This window comes from Canis lupus, chromosome 12 (assembly GCF_003254725.2).
Source record: "Canis lupus dingo isolate Sandy chromosome 12, ASM325472v2, whole genome shotgun sequence".
Classification (NCBI taxonomy): domain Eukaryota; kingdom Metazoa; phylum Chordata; class Mammalia; order Carnivora; family Canidae; genus Canis; species Canis lupus.
This window is the reverse complement of record NC_064254.1, coordinates 8,527,421-8,551,821: the sequence shown is the minus strand read 5'-3', so window position 1 is coordinate 8,551,821 and position 24,401 is coordinate 8,527,421. Positions and strand designations below refer to the sequence as shown.

Genomic DNA, 24,401 nt, shown 5'->3' with positions numbered 1-24,401 from the left:
AATGCAGGGAATTTGGGGTCAATCGTTCACTCTTAACTACGAAAGGAGTACAAGAGAAACATTTGAATTAGGCATTTTTCTGCATTTTAATTGTTAGACCAAGTCCTTGGTTGATAAGAAAATAAAATCTACAATAAATCAACTGTATGAAGGAAAGACGAGGCATTTTTCTTATTTAAAGAGGCTCTGTGGTCTCAAGCATTGAGAAAAAACTGCACATCAAAAGTCCTGATCTTCATTCTTAGTTTTATACCAGATTTAGTTTTGTACTAAAAGGGTAAAGCAACCTGGTTCTTTCATTTAGGCAGAAGTTCCTGGTCCTCCTTGTAAACCTGCACTATTATTTTTCAGGACAAGACTCTTGATGGAACAGCCAAAGCCCAGTTGGACTGAGTGATCTGTGTGTGGTCACTCAGATTATCAGCAGGCTTGTATCTTATAATGCTTTCTTACAAACTAGTATTCCACTTCAGCCCTCCCTCATGGGATATCTCCTAGAATATATGCTTTCTGATTAAACTATACAGAAGAAATCATCTTCTTAAAAAAAAAACTAGGAGGAAAAATTGATTATTCGTAACTTCTAACCTAATAGTGTCTGTTGAAAATATTATGGACACTGAAAACCACAAAATGTCTTTACTCCAAAGAATGGGTATATCCTAGAAGTAATAGGGATTTTTAAGAGTTCCAGAATTTCTGGGAAAAGTATTCAGGGGAAATACAAGTAGATAACCATTACTATTTTTTGAAGCCTGGTTAAGTGGAAATTGTGAATGTAGTTGTCAAAGGTTACAGAGTGAAGTTGCAACTATGAATATGTCACCTCAATGTTCATCATGAGAGGATCAGTACATTCATGTTATGGAATACACATGGCTATTAAAATGAAATACATAATGAAATACATTAATGCATTAAAAATGAAATAAAATGAACATGGAAGATCTGTGATACATTGTTTAGAAAAATAATGGTGCAAAATACTATTCAGAATGTAATCTCAATTTTGTAAAGACAAACACAAAATCTATAAAACATAGGGATATAGGTGTTTTCTCGGTTAAGAGCTTGATGAACATATTTTAACTATTAGCAGTGGATCTCCCAAGCTATTGAGAGTGAATAGGGGAGATGTGAATGGCAGCAAGGTGTAAGGGAGAGGGGGACAGAGAGGCACATTTACTTTTTAATTTATTCATATCTACATTGTTTGGAATTATTCTCATACACATGTATTTTTATAATATTTTATATAAAAAGCCTTAAAAAATCTCTGTATCAGAAATGGATCTCTCAGTGCGTCTGGTGGTTCGAAGCTCTATTCTACAAAGAAACATGATGTCAATCAGCAAATAGTGCAGATGACCAGTATTCCTCCACCTGAACAAATTCCTTAAAAATTACAATGTAAATTGTTCCACACTTGTAAATATCAGCTGTCACATGTCACAGATTATAGGAAGAGATAAAAATGAAGTCCAAAGCTGCTATAGATGGAAATCATTGCATCTACTTTGAGTGAGCTGATAGTAACAGCAGAAGGGAAATATGTACAAGTAAAAAAGATGCTGAAAATAGGAATATTTTCATAATAATGTGAGAAAGATGGGGTACCAGGGAGTCTCAGTCGGTTAAGTGTCTGCCTTCAGCTCAAGTCATGATGTCAGGGTCCTGGGATGGAGCCCCGCCTTGGGCTCCCTGCTCAGCAGGGAGTCTGCTTCTGCTTCTCCCTCTCCCTCTGCCCCTCCCCCCTTCTCATGCTCTCACTCTCACTCTCTCAAATAAATAAAATCTTTAAAAAATAATAATAATGTGAGAAAGATATGCTGCTGCTCTATTATGATACTTAGCATGTTAGATACTCTTTGCAGTCTTTATACCTTCCTTATAAAGAATTAACTATAAGGGAAAAGGTTGCAGAAGGGGAGGTGGATGGGGGCATGGGGCAACTGGGTTATGGGCACTAAGGAGGCACATGATGAGATGAGCACTGGGTGTTATACTATATGTTGGCAAATTGAATTTAAATAAAATACTTTAAAAATAATAATAAATAATAAAAATTTAAAAAGAATTCCATCTCAACATAGATGAGAATAATTTTCATGGAAATGAATCCATTTAATAATGAACACATTTGTACTGAGAACGTGATGTGTGCGCTGCTTTAGATACAGGGTGGGGTGGGGAAGGGGAGCATAAAGATGAATAAGAGCCAAGCAGGGTCTCATGGTGCTTGTAAACTAACTTATGGGGGAGCTAAGGTGGTGTGCTGGCTCTGAAGTGCACTGGGGACTGTAGTAAGCGCCCAAATGCACAAACCACAGGAGGCAAGCTAGGACTTCAGAATAGAGTAGATGGATGCTCCCTCCAAGGGGAGGTGTTTGGTTTTCTATTTTGTTTTGTTTTACAATAGAAAAAAAGAGGACAAGAGTCAGTATGGAGAGGTGACAATGAGGTGAGAGAAAGGAGGTGATTAATAGGAGGTAACCCGACAGAAGCCTGAGAAGAGCCCCAGAAGAGAGGACAGCCATGAGGAGGAGGGAAGGATATTACACAAAATATGTAAAAGAAAGAAGAGAGCCTGAGTGGTGAGGCAGAGATGCTCTGGGAGGTGAAGGAAGAGGAAACTGGAAGAATCCATATGTAACAGGATTGACTTTCTCTGTCTAGTGGGAAGTTATAATATTGACAGAATGAGAGTCATGGTAGGCTTGGGTGCTGTGGAAAGACCTGGAAGAGCCACTGTGAAGAATAGAAGTCAACCAGGGATTAGCATTTTTGTGTTCTTTGGGTTAAAAACTAGTAGTGCAATTACTGGATCATAGAATATTTCTATTTTAACTTTTTGAAGAACCTCCATACATGTTTTGACATGGCTGTACCAGTTTGCATTCCCACCAACAGTGCACCAGTGCTCCCCTTTTGCCACATCCTCACCAACACTTGTTGTTTATTGTGTTGTTGATTTTAGCCATTCTGACAGATGTGAGGTGATATTTTAGTATTGATTTATATTTCCCTGATGATCAGTGATATTGAGCATTTTTCCACAGTCTGTTGGCCATTTGTATGACTTCTTTGGAAAAATGTTTATTCATGTCTTCTGCCCATTTTTTAATCGGAATATTTGGGTTTTGGATGTTGAGGTTTATAAGTTCTTTGTATTTTGAATACTAACCCTTTATCAGAAATATCATTTTCAAATATCTTCTCTCATCCCATAGGTTGCCTTATAGTTTTGCTGATTGTTTCCTTCTCTGTACAGAAGTTTTGTTTTTTTGTTTTGTTTTTTTGTTTTTTGATAGAGTGCCAATAGTTTATTTTTGCTTTTGTTTCCCTTGCCACAGGAGGCATATCTAGAAAGAAGTTGCTATGGCCAACATCAAAGAGGGTTACTGCCTGTGCTCTTCTCTAGGATTTTTTATGGGTTCAGGTCTCACAATTAGGTCCTTAATCCATTTTGAATATATTTTTGTGTATGATGTAAGAAAATGGTCCAATTTCATTCTTTTGAATGGTGCTGTCCACCACAATGTTTATGGGAGCACGATCTACAGTATCCAAATTATGGAAACAGCCTAAGTGTCCATCAGTTGATGGATGGATAAAGAAGAGGTGGCATATTACATATATAACGGAATATTGTTCAGCCCTAAAAACGAATGAAATCTTGCCATTTGTGTGGATGGAGCTAGAGAGTATAATGCTAAGTGAAATAAGTCCTTCAAAGAATGGCAGATACCATATGATTTGACTCAAATGTGGAATTTAAGAAACAAAGAAAATGAGCAAAAGGGGAAAAAAGGCAAACCAAGAAACAGACTCTTAACTATAGAGAACAAATAGACAGTTACCAGAGGGGAGGTGGGCGGGAGTGGGTGAAACAGGTGAGGGGGATTAAGGAGGGCGCTTGTCTTGATTAGCACAGGGTGATGTATGGAAGAGAGTTGAATCACTATATTGTACAACTGAAACTAATATTATAGAATATGTTAGCAAACTGGAATTTAAATAAAACCTTAAAAAAAATAAGCCAACTAGGATGAGTAACAGGGTTGTGGAGCATCACTGAGGTCCCAACTCCACAGTGGAGTGGCATGAATCTTTAATAAAACTAATAAAAAGAAAACCTCGGCATTACTTTCTCTGGCATTTTGGCAGCTAGGCACAGAGGCATGGAAATTCAGCTTGGATGGAATGCATGTTTTGTAGAAATCAAATGATTCTTCAGTTGAAAGCTGTGTATGAAAATGTATTGGAAAGTAGTCAAATAATTGCACCATTTCAGATTTCACTTTGTCAATATGTTTCTTTCCCATTAATTTTTATAGTTAAATCAGTTAACTATATTTCCATAAAGAAGTGGTAAAATATCCCATACTTCGAATGTTAACCAACCAAGCAATGCCATTGGAATTTCTAAAGTTTCTAGCTCATAGTTACTTCTCATACATTATGTATTTTTAGGCTGGAAAAACTAATAACATCCTTTTTGGACGACCAAGATCCAGAGAGTAGACTAGAGGTTGGCACTGATATGCGTAAAATTCATCACTGTTTCCACCATTTAAAGGTAAATTTCAGCATTTTCTCTAGTAGAAGCCTTTGTCTGCCATGTTGGAACTACAGTAAAGTTTGCCTAGTTGACCAGCTCTTAAAAGGTTGGGATCCAGCTTCACATGTCCAGAATGGTATGATCTTGGAGCAAGGCTGGGAATATTACTGAATTTCTTCAGAGGTTGTATCTTACCTAACCAGTGAATAAGTTCAGACCATGGACTTGTAGTTCTTTTGCCAGGAATCTCTAACTTGTACCCAGAATAATTGCATATTCAAAAGCCATTTATTTTCAACAATATCAAGGAAATTGTGTCCTGCATTTTTCCCAGCAGTTTAAATTTATCCATATAAACCCTCAGTTTTTCCCTGCCTTATGTTTTACCTTTCATGATGACACAGTGGGAATATCATTAACTTTTATTTCTATTTCACTTGTAATTTAACATTCTTTGCTACGATAACAAACATATATTGTGAATCTGCTATGGGCTAGGCATTGGGGAAGCAAAATTGAATATGTAAGTCATGAAGAAGACATATATGTAGAGAATAATTAGAACACATGATAAGTGACATTTTTAAAAGTGTGAATCAAGTAGTATAGGGTTCAGGAGAAAGAAAAAAAGAGTTCAAGAGGAGATAATGTTCGAGTAGGAATTTCTGAGTTTAAGGAAGGAGAGATATGAAAGCAGAGAACAGGATGAGGATGGGGAGGAGAGAGGGTAAGAGGGTAAGGCAGCCGAATGCAGAGATGAGGCAAGAAAGGACGTGCATGCCTGATGTGTGCAAGAAATTGTCGAAGGCAAAAAAGAGTCCAAGAAACTAAGAGATTTGGAAGGGAGGTTTGGGCTCTAAGCTCTTATTTCATCTTACAGAAACTATTGAATGACAAGAAGATCCATGGAAAAAGCACAGTCTCCTGTGAAATCAAAGATCAAGACTGCCAAGAACCATTAAAAGAGGAAGAATACAAAAAGCTCCGAGACATTCTACAGCAGAGGGATAATGAAATCAGTATCCTTTCCAAAGCGATTAGAAACTTACCCTCCACCAGCTTGAAAGAGGAAGGGGGAACACTTCCGCGTCTTTCCCTGGCCACATCACCTCGGCCCCCACCCTGCTTCCAGTTCACACTGCTGCTTTCCATTTAGGAGAGGTCTCTTCCACAAACAAAATGTAGTGACCAGTGAGAAACACAGTTGCTATAAAAGAGACACGTTTACTTTGTTTTTAGCTAGATACAGTTACTATTATGAGGAATACTTCAGTTTATTGAAAAGGGTGGTCTTTTTTACACCCTCTCTTAACATGAGATTTTTTTTGAAATACATTTTTTGGACTGCTCTGAGGTGCTCTTTCTGTTTTAGTTCTGAGCCAGTAAGTTAGCTGGTTATCTTTAGCTGACTGACCGGACACTGGGCTGACCACAGCCTCACCAAGGCCCAGAATTTGTGGCTGGTGTGTGGGCGACACTCAAATGGTGGCTGAAAACTTACAAATGGTATTTAGCTTATGAAGAACAGAGATTGATTTAAATGTAACTTTTTATTTAAAAGCCAGATCTACTGCTTTAGGTTCTACTTACAAATGTTCCTAAATTTGGAAGCAAGTATAGATGAGTGTTCAAGATAGAATCCTTTTTGGCTCTAGGAGGTGGGGTGTTTGGGGTGCTGTGGGGGCAAGCAGCCCATGGGGGCTGCCTCCAGTTGCAGACAGGGTGGTTACTTCTCAAGAGCCCCTGTCGGGTGGGTTAGACCTCAGGTCTCCTCAGGATCTCTTCAGTCTCATTTCTTATTTTTATCTACCAAGCTTCTTGTAAGAGATTTGACATTTTCATTACATTTGCAGACTTTAAACGTGCACAAGAAGTTATTTTGGTCAGTTCTTATAAACAGGCATTTTCGTTCATTTTTAAAAATTACTAACAGGCCTTTTAGCTTCAGCTAATGTGAAAAAATGCATAAAAATAACCTACATGAAGGACATCCATTAATGAAGAGGTAAATACAAACCACATACAAGGTAGGCACACTGCCTGATTAACCTCAGTCTCTAATTTTAGCTGAGTATTAGCAGACCCTGTACGCCTGATCCAAGTAAGTTTTAGCTGCTTTTCTTATCCAGCCAGCAACAGTAGGTTCAGCTGCGAATTATACTCCCACACGAGGCCTTGTCTGTGAGTGCTGCCCACAGGGTCACCCTACATTCCTTTTCCTCTCTCTTACCCTATCCATCTCCAGGGATGCTCCCAGCCCAGACCTCAGGCCTGGCCCCAGCCCCAGTCTGAGCTCTGCTTCTTTTCCTAGCCTTGATCCTATTTTAGGATCTTCTCCCCTAAACACCCCTACCAACTTGTTAATCCCCTTCTGGGCTTATGAATGTGTGTGCCTATAGGAGGGATGAGATGAACTATGACAGCAAGGAAACAGTCTGGGTTTGTGCATGTATGTTTATTCAAACAAAAGAGTGACAGAGACATACATCATCTCCTTTAATGACTGCCAAATCCAGGTACCACTGTTCATGTGGAGCTGCCCTAGATTCTCTACTCATTGGGAATGACCTGAGCAGGGTCTCTTCCTTCTGAGACTTGTATTCAAACTGATGGCCTGTAGGGGCCATGGTGAAAAGATCACTGGTCTTAAAGTTCACACCTGGATTGACATCCTAGTTCTTCATGCATTAGCTCTACAGCTAGGCACTGAAATCGTTTCCTACTTTTCAGTAGTAGGAGGGAAAGCCTGCCCTGCCAACCTCACAGTGCGGAGCAAAGCCAGTAAGGTAAGTTACTGGAAAGTGCTTGGACCACTTTTGAGCACATGGTGTAAATAATACAATGGGAGATAAATAAGACTCTGTAGACAATGGGCAAACTCACAAGAAGGAAAAATAGCTGCTCAGATTTACTCATCACAAAGCTTATACTCATCAAGGACTAATGTCCAAGAAAGGCTGTTGAAATTTTGAAGTTTCTCATGGGCAGATTGGAGGATATTTTCACATCTCGTTTGTAGAACCACCAAAGCAAAGACGGGCAGGAGGAATGAGAAAGATCTGGTCTATGGGAAAAACAGGTGGTAATACTTGAGTTCAGTTAAAGACAGTAATGTAACTAAAATGACAGTGACTGACATTGAACATTCTTCTTGGAAAGAGAGTGAAGATGGTGTCATTTCAGTGATATTATCAGCCTGAGTAAAGGTCAGACACCCGCTCACCAAGCATGTAACTAACAGTGTGTCATTTAGTACCCCACACAACAAAAGCCCTGGTGAAATAGAATGGGCAGGGGAAGAAGACAAAGGAAAGGTGGGAAGAAGGGAGGTAGGCAAGAAGATAAACCTGTTCTCTGATCTGCACATCAGAATGCTGCATGTCTGTGGCTAAATTCTCCAGGGCCTATTATGCTTAGAATGAACCTCAGCTCCTTACTCCAGCTCACAAGGCCCTAGGAGACTGCACTCCTGCCAAGCCCCTGATTGCATTTTTTATGTCTCTGTCCCATATGTGTTAGGCTTTGGTCACAGTGTCCTTTTCCTTGTTGTTCTAACACTGCGTTTCTCAACCTTGGCACTTTCGACATTCTGAGCTGTGTAAATCTCTGTTGTGGGGATTCCACTGTGAATTGTAGGAGGTTTTGCAGCCTTTCTAGTGGCCTCTACCCACTAGACTTCAGTAGTGGTACTTCCCTCTCCCCCTACTGCAGTATGACAACCAAAAATGCTTCTAGACACCGCCAATCATCCTTTTGGTGGTAAAATAGCCCCAGTTGGGAACCACTGACAAGGCCCTTCTCCTTAAGGTTTTAGTGCTGGCTATTAACTCTGCTAAGATACTCTTCCTCTGGCCATTGCCTCTTGTCATTCAGCTTAAATGTCACTCTTAGGAAAGCCTTTTTTGAGCACCCAATGTAGGGTCGCCACTCAGTCATTCTTAACCTTTTGAAAATTAGCTGTCCTTTCATCCTCTAATGTTTGGTATATGTGCATGAGATATGACTTTCCCAGTAGGACATCTGCTTCATGAGAGCAAGAAACTGACTGCCTTTTCATCATTCCATCCCTCTGCCTAGAATAGTGCCTGGCATATAGTATAAGCTGACTGAATACGGTCAAGTGGATGAGCAAATGGATGTTGCCATGGCAGCATGTGAGCCACCGGAAGCATCCAATGCTATGGATAATCAGTTCTGTAGAAGGAGTGGAAGACATGGGCAGAGCTCTCTTCTCTGCCAGGCCAAGGCCCAGACACCTCCTTTGGTAAGGACACATTTTTTTTGAGCAAAGATTGGAAGCCACATCAGGGACTGTGAGAGAAAGAGTGATTATGCTTCTGGAAACCTCCAGGAGGTTGGAGTCAAAGCTGAAGAGGAAGATGGGAGTCAAATGACCCCCGTGATACCTGACCAAGAACGAGTGTCTGAGTTGTAGTCTTCTCTCCCCACCACCTCCATATTTCCTCACTCCTGTTTTAGTGAAGCCAGCTCTGGGGATGGTGGAGGCCTGCAGTTCATCTTACTGCATATGCACTTAAACTTCTGAGATTCTCAAGAGGGATTTTACTCTTTTCTCTCAGTGATGGCAGAAATCTCTTAGAGTTCTGAGCACCTTGAGCCCAAAAGAACAGCAAGGTAGGGTGGCATGCAGAGATGTTTTCACTAATCAGTGCTCCCAGTATATTGAAACAGCCCACCAAAAGGTGCACTTCAAATACTGTGTCTATACTAAGAATTCACTTCTTCTCAGTTCCATTTAGAACCAAGATTTAGAGACTTAAAAAAAAAAAGTGACTTTAAATCCCATTCTAATGTATGCTAAGCAAACATGGGTTTGATGTAGGGGTGCTCTGGCCACCAAACTGATTTGGCTTGTCTGCCAGCTGAGCAGATTCTGATGTTCTCCCTCTCCACTCCTCCTGCTGCCTCCTGAGCAGCATCCTAGATTCAAGTCTTATTTGTTCACAGATACATACATAGCTCTGTTACCTGCTCCTACTAAGTGTTCACCTTATTTCTTATAAAATCTTTCATAAAAATTTTAAGTTTTTACTTGTTTAAATTCAGAACACTTTAAAGACCTTTTGGTCTGCTAAGTTTTCATATAATGGTGCCATATTGAAAGACCAGTTGCAAAAAAAAAAAAAAAGAAAGACCAGTTGCTTCCTAAACTGTCTATAACTAGAGAAAGGACTTTGGGAAGTTGAAGTCTTCAACGGTCTCTCTACCATATGACAAATAGCAAATACCATTGGGAATATTAACCTCAAGTGAAATATTAGTGTTTTGCTCATTGCAACTTAGTTGTGTCACTAAATCCTTAAATCAAGTTTCAGATATTCTAGTCAATATGCTAAAGAAGGAAAAGAAGAAAGCTCAAGATGCTCTCCACTTATCCAGCATGGATAGAAGTGAATGTAGACACTCACAGAGCTTGCCCTTCCCCCCTGGGAACCCAGAAGGTCTGAGGACGTTGCCATCCTCAGCTCCCAAACAGATCCAGGATGTCAGCACTTTTGGGTACAGATCCAGTTTGCTCCACAGAAAAACAGGTGAGTTATATTTATTTATAAATATAAATTATCTTAATTATGGAAAGCATAGGCTTAAATGAGAAAATGTAGGCTATCATAAATTATTTATGTATAGAAAAAGTAAATAAACATGGAAACAATCATAATTTTATCATTCTATTCATCATTATAATTCTCATTGTTGTTATTACTAATATTTCTTGAGGTTTTAAAGTTGTACCAGTAGCATCTGCAGCAGCAATAATAAAAATCCCCAAGTCATTTGTCCTCAAAAAAAAAAAAAAAAAAAGAAGAAGAAGAAGAAGAAGAAGAAACAAGTGTGGCATTCCTTATGGTCCTTAATGGAGTTCAGCATAGCCTCTTTTGGCTTTAAATATGCAAGGGTGAATAAATGACAATTTAATGGTTATAATTATTTTAATTACTATCGATTCTTTTAAATACAAGTTTCCAAAATTGATGAGTAAATTGAAAACACAAAGTATGAATTGTCCTAGAGCTCAGAGGCAGAAATAGATGGATCCAGGGCAACTGGAGAAAAATTAAAGTTAGAGAAAGGAACAAAACCTTTCCTCTGATAGAGGAGGGAAGGAATAAGGACAAATATTGCATTGCCAATGTGATGACACAGTATTTATTTCTAAATCCAAGTAAGCTATCTGCAGCAAAATAATTTAAAAATATTATCATAATCTGGCTTAAAGGATAATAAACAAAACTTTGTCAGATAGTAAGATTTGACAGGGTTGGATCAACTCAGAGGCACTTTCCCCACTTGTAGCTTTTGACCAGTATGTCAGTTTTACAACTACAGAACCATACTAGAGACCCAAGTTGGTTTGCTAGTTTCTCTTCCTGTTAGACCAGCAGAGTATGATGTACAGTCATGTGATTGATGCCTTTCTCTTGAAGCTCCTCATCTTGAAGACATTGAGGAATCTGAAATATGAAATGGACTAGAACTAAGAGGTGTAAACCTCCCCTTTTTGCCAACTTAGGTTGAAATTTTCTGTATAAATATTTGTTGGGATGGGCAACTTGATATGCATGGTTTTCTAAAGGATTTAGCTTGGGAATAATTAGAGTATGGTACTCATTAAGAAAGGTATTTTTTTAATTAATAAAGACAAGGTCAAAAAGCCTAGAAATATACTTCATGATATTATATCCTTTTATCTCTTAATTCTAAATCTCCTTGCTTTGAATATTTATTTAGCAACACAGTAGAATAAATTCAAAATCAAAGGAAACCAAAAATGTTTTTTTTACAACTTATCATGATGGCAGTAGACAGAGAAAGCAATTATCTCTCTCTATGATTGTTTTCCCTACAGCATTCCTATACTCTTATGGGTAACAGTTGGTCCTAAGAACTATGAGGCCCTGTGGATTGGTGTATTCATTAGTTCATCCATCAATTTATTTATTCCTTTATTCATTCAACATATATTTATTGAATACGCATTTTGTTCTAGGTGCCACGCTAATTATTACTATGATAACTAAAGCTCACATAGCCCTTAGATATAGATCAGGTACTATTCAAAGTTTCCTGCTTGAATTAACTCATCTAATCTTTATCCTATAGGCTCCTGTTTTCCTCCCCTATTACACAAGAACATACGAGGACAAACATGACCTCTGATCTCAGAGCACTTAGTGAACAATAGAAAAGAGAACTTTGAACGATTAATTACAAAAGTACACCTCTGTATTACTGACAGGGCACATGCCAGAGAACCCTACCTTGATTTAAGATCAGAAAATCCAAGAAGGAGCATGAGGGTGGGAGTGTGGCTGGAAGGAATATTGTAAGCAGAAGGAATCATTTGAATAGCTTTTGGAGCTTTTGTGGTGGAAAGGAGTGTTCTAGGAAGTGAAAAGGCCAAGATGCACGGGATGTGGGCAGGGAGAGGCTGGGAAGACAGGTTGAGCCACACATGCAGAATAGATTGTCAGAGGACACAGAATATTCATGACTGCTTAGAAGGCCACTGTAGTATAGCGGTCCAGGCCAAAGGGTGAGGATGATGAGAGAGAGAGTGGGACAGGTAGGGATCAGAAGCATTTAGGAGGGAGAGTGAGCAGGGCTTGGTGACTCCCCTCTTGTGGGGAATAAGGGTAAGGATGGGCCCCAGGTCTCTGGGTGGCTGATGAAGCCCTTCTAGAGGTAAGGAACAGTGCAGCAGTTGGCATTGTTGGCTAGAGAGAGCAGAGCCTGGCATCTCTGCTGACAGGAAAAGTCACAGTCAGTACCCATGTGAGAACCCCATGCTCACGATTGAAGGAAATGCTCACTGAGCTTCTGTAAAGACATGCACCATTATGCCGGTGCAGAAATGGCCTCAGATATCACTGCCCCACCCCTTGCTGTGTGCCAGACCTTTTCTGTTTCTATTTTCTCTTGCCCACACCATCTCCCTTCTCATAATTCTCCTTCCCCACAGCGTCTCATAATCTCTCTCCTAACTCATAATTATAGTCAACTTTTTCAGTAACCCTTCTCCTCCCTTGATACTACTATCAAGACAGACTGTAGTTTTATTTGAAGAATGAATTAAGTTTACTTGAATAGAAAATCACTGAAAAAAAATAATGGAAATTGTAAAGTCCAAGTACAAATGAGGTAAAAGAGGTTTGGAGAAGAGCCTTATATTTGAAAGGATTTTTGAGTTGTTTTAACTGTCGTTGGATATAGTTCTAGCAATAACTTTGAATAGGAGTAGGCTCACAAATGGATTGATCATGATCTAAGCATTTGGAGGAGAAACTGATGAAGGATTGATTTTATTTTTTGGCAAAACTACAGATAGGATGAAACCGCTGTGGATGAATCAGGGCTACAAAGCAACAGGTAATGGGATAGTTTGTTACAATATTTAAGATCCTAGAAGCTGATTAGGATTTTATTATTGCATTATTTTATACAAGAAGCTTGTGTAAACCAAGCCAAATACAAAAAAATAATAAGCATGTTGTTTTGAAAGATTTCTGCCTTATGTAGGTGTTGTCCATTTCTATTAACCATCCTTTGGGCTGCGTTCAATGCAGAAAGCAAATAGATTTGGCCTCCTCCACTCTGGAACTGCTGTGAAACTGTCTCCCCTCTGATGACCCTCCTCCTTCTCCCCTTCACCTTCACCTCAGGCTGAAAATGACTTCTTTCAAATTTCTTGTACTAAAAGAAAATGAAACTAAATTCATGATTCACTAGAGAGCCCCACACAGTCATTGTGCAAGCAGCCTGCCAAGGCAGAGGAAGGAAGGTTAGGGGCTTTGGGGCTTCTTGGTTTTTTGAAGGTTAATGTCTGTTTTGGTTTCATTGAAGTAATGAGAGGGATTGTTCAACTCCACATTTTGAAAAGACTCATATGGTTCTCTTTAAATAGCAGGACTTTGATAGCTTGTTTTTCTTGTTTGGTTTTGGGTTTTTGTTGTTGTTTACTTTTTTAGTTCTCTGATTTTGTGTTGTAGAGAGTCACCTGGAACCAGTCAGTATTCCAAAAGCCCCTGATGATTCACCACATCCTTTAACTGAACCCACTCATCAAGGTGATGTCACTGGCATTTTAAAAGGTGAATTGAAAGCCAAAGCCAAAGCCACACAGCCTGGAGGCTCTAGGCTCTTTTCTCTTATTTACTACTAAGAATTTATTGAATTCCAACTATGTTCATGGAAGATCCAAGGGTAGGGGTTGGAGGGGGCCCCATTGGAAACTGAGAAATGGTTTCTGCCCTTAGGAACTTATGTTTAAATAGCAGAGGCAGGCTTGGTACCCAAAGAGCAGAGAATAAAGTAACAAGTGCCATATGCAGGAGCTAGAAGAAATACTATGGGAAGTCAAAGGATAAGGCAGGGGTTTTTAATAAGCAGATTGGGAAAGCGTTACAAAGCAAGTGACATGGAAGTTAGGTCTCGAAGGATTGGTAGAATTTGGACAAAGACGGAGGGAAGAACATTCCATTGCATTCCATGTTTAAAGAATATTATGAGTAAAGGCTTGGGAAGAGGAAAACAAGGAAAAATATGTAGAGTTGGCAAGGGTACTTGTTTCACTGGGGCCTTGGAGAGCAACAGGAAGTCCAAATACATAAGATTAGAAAAATGAGTGGGAAATTGTTGGAATGGCTGCTTCAGGGAGAGGGAGTAGAGGAATAGATGGGAATTTCCCCCCTTTTAACTTTTATGCTTTCAGGTTGTTTTAACTTCTTACCATGTTACAAAAACCCATGAATGCCACACCAGGGAATTCCCTTCACCAGGTTGTAGGGAACCACCAAGACAGAGGTATGGCATGGTGATAGCTGTGCTCTGGGAAGGTATTTGTGGAAGAAATCTTTAGAATATCTTGGAGATGAGATGCCTGGAGCTGTGAGTATATGGTTTAGGAGCTAGAGTAGTCCAAGTTGGGAGTGATGGAGATAGAAAAAAGGCAGGGAGCATGAAGAGCTAAAACAGAGAGAGCCTACAGCAGTTCTCCATGGCATAAGCATCTCTGGTTCTTCTCCCTCTTCCTGGCTTTCCCCATTCTTCTGGCACCAAGGATGCACCTTGGTGGACAGGAGAACAGGGAAGCTGGCACTTCTCTGGCATGCTGCTTCAAACCTGGAGTCCATTCCTTGAGTTTGCTTTACTCATGCTCAAAGGATGATTGCTCTCTGGACCAAAAGCTACTGTTACAAAGATTTAATATACTCCATCATCCATGAAGTTGAAAAGAAGAGCTCAAAGAAAAATCAATAGAGCAAAACTCACCCAATAAAACCAGAGAAAAAGAATAGAGATTAGATTTTTCTAAGATCTTTTCCAACTTGCTTTGTTGCAAGCCTCAGGCACAAATGTTCACCTCTTGCTTTCAAAACCACTCATGATCCATCTTACCCTCGCTTTTGGAACTGACCACACTTGTGTCCTTGCATTTCTCTATAAATTCTATTAAAAAGATAGTCAATACATGGACCTTAGCCTTCTCTGTAGCTACATGGCCAATCTTACTTCTGCAGGGGACAGTATTGAGGTTATTCCAAGTGCTACCTCTGAGAAATACATCTTTGCATTCCTCTAATTTGAAGGGTCCATAGATTAGATGAAATGAATAAATGAAGCCCAAAAAAGAGAAAGAGGAGAGAGAGAGAGAAACTTAGAACAGATCTCTGCTTTAGGTTTAAAATCAAGGCTTACCCCCATGTCCATTTATTTTATCTGATAATCTTTGTGATTTAGGTCTTCAAACCTAAAAAGTAAACAAACAAATAGGAGTCATGTATTTTCTAAAGGAAAACAGCATGGTCCTAGATGGGACTCAACTTCTGACATTCAGTTAGATTCAACAGATACCCATAAGCTGCCATGTGACATTACCTACCCACCCCCTTGGAAGTTATCATCTATAAGCATCTCAGGAATTTTTAATCTAGTTGGGGATAGATAGATAGAGCTATATTTTAGTATAATGAGAATGTTCAAGAAAAGGGCCTGGAGAGTTGAGGATTACTCCAAAACTGTAGCCTAGTCAATCATCAGTTCCATATTCTTTGGGGAAACAGTTTTATCAGGAAGGGGGAAAAATGAAAACAGTTTTGTCAGGAAGGGGAACACAGATTCTGAATATGGGGAATAATCAAAGAACTAGAGGTGTCCAAGAAGTGTCCTATTGCCTATGGACAGTAAAATTGCTGGGTTAGATATGTAGAGGAAGACCATGGTCAGTGCTCAGCGAAATGACTAAAGGTGAGGACTGCTGATAGCAGTAAGGAGGAGACGGTAGAAGCTGTAGCCAGATAGTATGAGCCTGAATGGGAAAAACTTCTACATTGTATGTTTGCTTGTATGTTTATTTCCATGAATTTGAATGAGTATTATTCTAGAATCACCAAGAAAAAACAAATCGATTCTTCTTATAGGAGGGATACTTTCAAATCTCCTTCAAAACTTCCTGCAAGAAGCGACCCCACTCAGGCCTGGTAGAGGACCCCAACCAATCATAGAAGACCAAGTGCCCAAAGTTATGTACTTGTATGCAACAGAAAGTTAGTGATGGTTCTGGGCATGGGAACCCTATCTTTTGACTCTAGGATAAAGAATCATAAATATGAAGATTGTGCCAGAACACAGGTCATTTTTATTTTATTAAACATTACATTCAAAAATTAATTTTTCAGGTGACTATTTAGAGCTCAGCTTTCATTCTCCCATATACAGGGAGGTTGGGTTCCCTGGGAAGCAGAGTCTCAGCCAGATGTTTATTAGAGAGGGCCCTGGGGACCAACAGCTGTGGAAATGAGAGGAGGAATGCTGGACTTGGCAGAGCAAAAGCCTGAGCTGTGATGTAGTCCTGACAAAAGCCTCAGGGCCTCTGACACTGAGCAGATCTTTTAGAGTTGTCTCTAGTTGAGGCAATGGGACAGGGTCTTTCTACCTTCATGATGATTAGTCATTGGATATGGGCCTGCCCCTGAAAGGAGGCAAGGCTTTAAATGAGGCAGCTTTCTTCAGCTGAGAAAATCCCCAAAGAGGGTTGACAACTGAAGACTTTCTGCTACTGTAGTCTTAGGAGCTGGAGGAATAAATCCTTCATTCTTTTTTTTTTTTTTTATCCTAATTTTATTTCCTTACTCCCCATCCCCACCTCTGGTCATCACCAATCTATTCTCCGTATCTATGAGTTGTTGGGATTGTTTTTTTTTTTTTTTTTTTTCTAGATCCCACATATAAGAGAGATCCTACAGTATTTTCTCTGTCTAAATTATTTCACTAAGCATAATGCCCTTCAAGTCCATCCATGGTATCACAAATGGCAAAACTATTCTTTTTTATGGTTGCATAATATCTATCTATATCTACCTATCTACATACATATCACAGTTTATCCATTCATCATCAGTGGACATTAGGTCATTTCCATATCTTGGCATTGTAAATAATGCTGCAATGAACATGGGGGGTACATATATCTTTTTGAGTTAGTGTTTTCCTTTTATTTGGATCAATACCTAGAAGTGGAATTGCTGGGATATATGGTAGGTAGTTCTATTTTTAGGTTTTTGAGGAACTTCTATACTGTTTTCCATAGTGGTTGTACCAATTTATATTCCCACCAGCAATGCACAGGGGGTTCCTTTTCTCCACATTCTTGCCAACACTTGTTATTTCTTATCTTTTTGATAATAGCCAATATTACAAATGTAAGGTGATATTTCATTGTGCTTTTGATTTGCATTTCCTTAATGATTAAAAGATGTTGATGGACAAACAGGCACATCTTTTCATGTGCCTGTTGGCCCTCCGTGTGTCTTTGGAAAAATATCTGTTCACATCTCCTGCCCATTATTAATCAGATTGTTGGGAGGTTTTATTGTTTTGTTTTGCTTTGCTTTTGAGCTGTATGGGTTCTTTATATTTCAGATATTGGCTCCTTGTCAGATATATGATTTGTAGATATCTTCTCCTATATCGTAAGTCACCTTTTCATTTCGTCAATGGTTTCCTTTGCTGTGCAGAAGCTTTTTAGTATGATGTAGTCCCTCTTGTTTATTTTTGCTTTTGGCGTTAGATTCAAAAATTCTTATTGGCTTCTAGGAGTTTTATGGTTTTAGGTCTTATGTTCACATCTTTAATCTATTTTGAGTTAATTTTCTGTACGTTGTAAGATAGTGGTCCAGTGTCATTTTATTGCATGTGGCTGTCCAGTTTTCCCAGCACCATTTGTTGAAGAGACAAAAGTTCTTCCTTTCCTCATTGCATATTCTTGCCTCTTTTGTCATAAATTAACTGGCCGTGTATGTGTGGGTTTGTTTCTGGAGTCTTATTCTGTTCCATTAATCTATATATTTGTTTTTATGATGATACCACATTGTTTTAATTATTATAGCTTTATAGCATAGGTTGAAATTGAGGAGCACAATGCCTCTTCCAGCTTTGTTTTCTTTCTTAGTATTGCTTTCACTATTGTGTGTGTGTAATTCCATACAAATTTTATGACTATTTATTTCTCTGAACAATTCCATTGAAATTTTTATATGGATTGCATTGAATGTGTAGATTGCTTTAAGTAGCATGGACATTTTAATAATGTTGATTCTTCCAGTCCATGAACACAAAATATCTTTCCATTTATTTGTATGTTCTTCTTTGAATTTCTTTCATTGATGTCTTGTAGTTTTCTATATATAGGTCTTTTACCTCCTTGTTTAAACTTATAGGTATTTTATTCTGGAAGTTCTTCATTCTTGAAGAGGTATCTGGATTTCACATCATAGTATCCACTACAGGTAATGAGTTTTTCAGGATATCCAAAGTACCAATGCACTGCTTAAATTTAGCTGAATGATGTCATTTACAGCTCATAATATTGCTCTATAGTAATATGACTCATAAAGCTGAATAAATATAGGAATTGTATTATCCAATTACTATTTTCAGCATTGTTTTCATGATAAAATATATTCTGCATTCCTCCTTGGGATGTCAAGAACACATGCTCTTTCATTCTGGGAGCAGAGGAACAGAAGCATACTCAATCTCTCTCTCTCTCTCTCTCTCTCTCTCTCTCACGCACGCACGCACACATACACTCATGTGTACATGTGCTTGTCCCTACATAATCTTGCCCAGATTTTGGCAATAAAATGTTACTTTTTCACCAATTGTATATTTGCTTTGTAGAACACATGAAGTACTGTGCTATTCTGGATGATGTGGAGAGTTTAAGATACTCTACTACAGAGGCTCTGGGAAGCGTGAAGGACTATTCTTAGCTGCAGGAGAAATGGCTCTTATTAATTCATTTAATAAACATTGAGTTGAAGCTATGTACCAGTTATTATGCTAGTGAATGAGACCCAGTACCTATTAAAGGGTTTATAATCTAGAAGAGGACCTATTGTGAACGTGCACAAAGAGTACTATGGGACATGGAAAAGTAACAGTCAAGTCTTTCTGGGTAGATTTAGGAAAACTTGTATGGAAGAAGTGGTACTTGAACAAAATCTTCAAAGAGTAATCACATTACTGTCTGGGAGAATGAATGGAGAAGGGAATCAAAAGACAGAGCACCTAGGCAACTTCTCAAGCAATAGCATGGAAATGTGGAACATGGCATGTTTATGATGGCTCAAGCCTTTGGTTTGGCCAGACTGTAGGGTTTTGTGGATAGAATTGTGTTTACCAAGAAATAAAGCTGAAGAGGAACAGCTCATGAGAAGCTCAAAAGCCATGTTTCCAAACTTAGAACTTAATTGTCCTGGAAATTAGGAACCATTATAACTTTTTAATAGGGGCATAGTATGGTCATATTTCTGTTAAAGAAAGATCATTAATGGCAATGTTCTGAGTAAACTGGGAACTAGGTGGGGAAGGTAGAATGGATGTTGTAGTATCAGTCAAGGTCAGAAATTATAAGAGCCTGGATCAAACCAGCCACACTAGGGATTGAAAAGATGAGAAAAATGTTAGAGGTACATAGGAAGGAGAACTGACTACAACTGGTTAGAATAGTGGTAAGATAAACAATTGGGAATGACTCCCAGTTACCAAGACCATGAGCCATGAAGAGAAGCAGGTCTGGAAGGAGAATTTATTCATTTAATTATGGATTTGTTGACATGGAGTATGAAATGGAAGTGTCTAAGCTAGTAAATACATAGCTTTAGTGCTCAAGACAAGGGGTTAGAGACACGGATCACTGACTTATAGCCATGAGAGTGGACTAGGTGGTCCAGGGAGATATGTAGCAAGGAAAAAGAGGACAAAAGGATCAAAGACAGAATGCTTAGGATCCCCAATATTAATGGGGTAGGCTGAAGCAGAAGAACCAGCAAAGCAGAACTGTGAAAGGCAAGAGAGGGTCAAGAGAGAGCGAGATCTCAGAAGCCGCTGAGTTCTAAGGAGCTAGATGTGGTTAACAGTGTTGGATGTTGCAGAGTGGTCAAGTTAGATGAGAACTGCATAGTCGATTGGATTTGGATGGGAAGTGATCAGTGACTTTTGCCAAAGCAATTTCAGAGTGAGGGAGCAGAAAGCTCACTGTACCAGATTGAAGAGTGGGAGGAGAGGAAGTGAGGCATAAATAGTCACAGAGATCATTGGAAGTGAAAAAATTTTGAGGCTAGCATTGTTAAACGGAGTTTCTTTGTGGATGTTGAAGTCATTTAGGATATTGGCAGGAAATGGGGCAGAAAGAAAAACTGTGAGCCAGGAGCCCAAGTCTGCTTAGGGTAGCTGGGTGGTTTGTTCACTCATTGGACTAATATATACCTTAAGTTGCAGCATCGGAGAATGGGTAGCAGCAGGACCAAATGGCACAAATCTCAAAGTAAGAAAGATTTGGGCCTTGGTGTTAAAAACAGTGATTTTGAAATAGTCCTGGTGACTCAGAAAAAGGCCACACTATCTCTGGCCCTTCTAGTATTTACACTACAGGAGAATGAACATCTTCTACTTGAGAAGGCTCCAGATGACAAGTCAATATCCTTGAAGGAAAAGTCAGATTTCACTAAAGAGAAAGAGCTGAAGGTGGTATTCCATAATAATGTTGACCATGTGGGAGAGCTTAATTAACGATGATTGTGAGGTCCAGAGAGCAGAGTAGGACAGGTTCTCAGGGAGGCCAGCAGTGGAAGGAGGAATGGGTGGAATGACATTGAGGTAGGGCAAGGAAGTAAAGAATAATAAGTGAGATGACAGTTGCCTCTAGGGGCTTGCATTTTGTGGGTGGCCAAAGATGATAGGGATAGAAGTCATGGTAGGATTGACTATCTTTGAGGCTACAGGCCTGGTAAGTGTGGCAGATTCAGTCTCTTACTGGTTTTTAAATGATATGCTTCTGATGATTTCCTTTGACATGAACTCTCCCTGAATGATGTTTTGGAATGGGGATGGGGAGAAAGATCAGTTGGCTCCTGGAACATTCCACTTACAGTGAAATACACAGGACCTGTGGGCTTAGGACAAAGGTAGAGCACAGGAAAGCTAGGAAAGGTGCTGGAAATTCTCTAGTAGAGTTTTCCTCACATTATGGGGAGCAGTTTGTATGTATCCCACATGTTCTTCTCTTGATGGAGTCCTGGTTGATTCTAGCGATAGCAGCCACTCTCCTAGTGATGGGAACACTCGCATCATTGGCAGTTTTGTGGCTTTGTAGATAGGGGTCATTCCTAAGTCAGATACTTAGAATTTGGGTATTGCATTTCCTAAATTGTAAGCTCCTAAATAGGTCTTGTGTTCAGAGGCCTCCTCAGAGCCCCCTCTGGAGGTAACATAGAGACACTAAAGCAAAAGGAAAAGAACTGAATCAAGGAGATTCTTTTTCTGGTCTGTTTGATTTGGGTCAGGCATAGAGCTGAGAATCTTTAAACCTTCTCTCTGACAAAGTTAACTCTGTCATTGCCCTCTGGCCATCACATAGTCGGACTTCAACTTGCAATGAGAGACAATAATTGCACTGAGCTACAGCATTTGCCTTCACCCTGGAGTTTGAGAATTCATCAGCACTTCCTTTTGAAGATACAATTTTCTGGGATTTATACCAACAAAAATGAAAATAGTTTCTGTCACTATGTTCAACAGGGAATGTATTTTGGAAACATGATAGATGAACCCTGACTTTATTTGTAGCATAAGACATGATCTTTGTAAAACATCTATCAGTTGCTCTGACAATCCAAGCCAGAATTTACCACTCTGCTCCTATTACAGTTAAGTTCAGCTGGTTTTCATGTTTGTGTTATTGATATTCACTACAATCAGTGTATATGTCGAGGGGCAGAGTGGGTGTGGCGCCAAAGACTACCTGGGAAACAGTGAGCCTTGCTTCACTGTACACATGAAGTTTGTCTTTTCATTAGACCCTAAGTCATTGTTTGAAAAGCTTTCTGTCACCTGTTATTCTACCTCTTAACCTCCCTGAACCAGAAAGCTTTGCACAGAAATACTAACAACCTCACTCCCTCCAGCTGCATTTCAAGCTGATCTTTTGGTTCTCCAATTTCTAGTTATGCTTCTGTGACTCTGGTAAGTTCTTTGCTTCCGGTGATTGTACTTCATTTTGATGAACAGACATTTTGTGGGAGTCCTACAGCAATCCATTTTCTGAATATGTTGAACCTCATGAACCTGTGTGGGGTACTGTCCCAAAACTGATAAAAAAAGATGTGCCTTCTGGCTGAGATTGTCAGATTTAGAAAATAAAAAGAGAAAATATACAATGCATGACCTTTTAGTGTAACTGCATCCCAAATAGTGAATGGGACCCTCTTATACTAAAACATAAAGTTTGTCATTCATCTTAAATTCAGATTTCACTGGAAAATCTTATATTTTATCTGACAACACTACCCTGGCCCTTTTCTTTGTTGTGATATTTCCTTAGTATGAGGGTTTCTAGTCAGCCTTTAAGAAATTGCTCCAGAGAAGAAATGTGTGGGAAATATCAGAAAGGGAGACAGAACATAAAGACTCCTAACTCTGGGAAATGAACTAGGGGTGGTGGAAGGGGAGGAGGGCGGGGGTTGGGGGTGAATGGGTGACGGGCTCTGAGGGGGGCACTTGACAGGATGAGCACTGGGTGTTATTCTGTATGTTGGCAAATTGAACACCAATAAAAAATAAATTTATTATATAAAAAAAGAAATTGCTCCAGAAAAGGAATAGGGGGTCTGTGTGGGTTTATGGGCAAGTGGAACTGCTGCAGGACTCTTGTTGGGGGGGTAGAGTTGATCTTTTTTATATATAGATATGTATTTTTTAATTGAAGTTCGATTTGCCAAAATATAGTATAATACCCAGTGCCCATCCCATCAAGTGTGATCTTTATGCTAGAACCAAACAAAGCAGTTTTTTATCCTTTGTTCTATATCTGTCTCTTTCTACTCTGGTAGAATTGCAAGTTTCTGATCTTAGCAGGAGGACAGGAGGGTTACAATGCATAGCATTTCTCAAACTTTTGCCTCAGAATGCCTCTCAGTATCTCATGGGATGCTTGTGCTCTCTATAACACCTGCTATACAATATTCCCCATGAACATTTTTTTGCTCCATGTAGAGTTCACCCAATGCTACTTTATCCAGCTATCTATTCTTCAGATTTATCTTCAGTGACCAGTACTGGCATGGCATTATAAACTCCATATCTTGTGAGTGTGTTCCGAGAGCTCAGTTATTTGTATATGGTCATTTTTGGAAATAAGGTCTATAACCAATGCTTTCATTAATAATGTAGCTTATTTCTATCAGAAGTTTTTTATATGCCCAGAAATACCATGAACCTCGTTTCCTCAAGCTGACAAACCAAAGTAGAACTATAATATATAGCACTCTCTTCCATTGAAGTACTCCTACTCTGACTTAACCATACAATCAGGAGAGCCTGTGGATGTTTATGAACTTCTCAAGGCAGCCAGACTTAGAAGCTTCCATAGCTCAGTTCTGTGAATGATGTCATAGGCCTTTGCAAAGTTGGTGGGTATAACACGGTATATTAATATTTAACACTGCAGTGTTCCCATCTTCATTGCATATAAAAACCAACTCATCACTGCCCTGAGTTTTTAGGTGATGGAGTTGCCCTCTCTAATTGTACTGTTGAGATGTGTTTACAAGACTCTTTTTAGTTTTACTTCTCTAGAGCTCAGCATTGGCCATTTGGATGGCTTGGGTGACATTTTGCAGCATGTGAATGACTTCATCCACAAGAGCTTAATGGGTGTCAGACAATGGTTATTCCAAGAAGTACTACCATGTAATGATTGACTCACTCTTGGCTCACTCTTCATGTCTAATTACTAAAAGTGTATCTAGTTGAGCATAAACACTATCTGGATTTTTGAATGTAGGTATAATATCTTTCTATTTTCATTAGAAATTGATAGTTGTGACCACAAGCAAATGCCTGACATATTCTTTTTACAGGCTGTAGTATAGTACTTCATATTTCAAGCACTATGTTATTCAGTCATTCTCCCATATTACAGTCAAACTCACAGTGAGATGTGTCGCCTTAGAATTTTACAGTCCACTGATACAAGAAAGAGCAATTGAGCCTTTTAAACCATTAGTCTGCAATGCTCATCACTTAACTCAGATAACACAGGATGACTTAATCATTTCCATCAATCACAGCCATGTAAATATATGTACGTGTACATATACTATAATGCACACACACTACAATACACAATATACTGCACACACACACCACACTCACACACAATACACATATGTGCACACCAACTCTTTTGTCCTTTGTGCTTTTCTAGTATATCATGTCCTATTCTAGTCTTCTTAGTCCATACTAAATTAAACGAATGGCC

At 39.2% G+C, this 24,401-nt stretch overlaps 1 protein-coding gene across 17 annotated transcripts in view; it reads left to right on the top strand.

Moving 5' to 3' along the window:
- The window catches only part of KIF6 (kinesin family member 6), a 380,576-nt gene that overhangs the window by 177,204 nt on the left and 178,971 nt on the right, over positions 1-24,401 (top strand). For all 17 annotated transcript variants that reach the window (XM_025418669.3, XM_025418662.3, XM_025418671.3 and 14 more), the window contains 3 exons: positions 4,474-4,579; positions 5,442-5,580; positions 9,898-10,113. In XM_025418669.3, the coding sequence (XP_025274454.3) occupies positions 4,474-4,579; positions 5,442-5,580; positions 9,898-10,113 (461 nt within the window). The remainder of the gene's footprint in view (positions 1-4,473; positions 4,580-5,441; positions 5,581-9,897; positions 10,114-24,401) is intronic.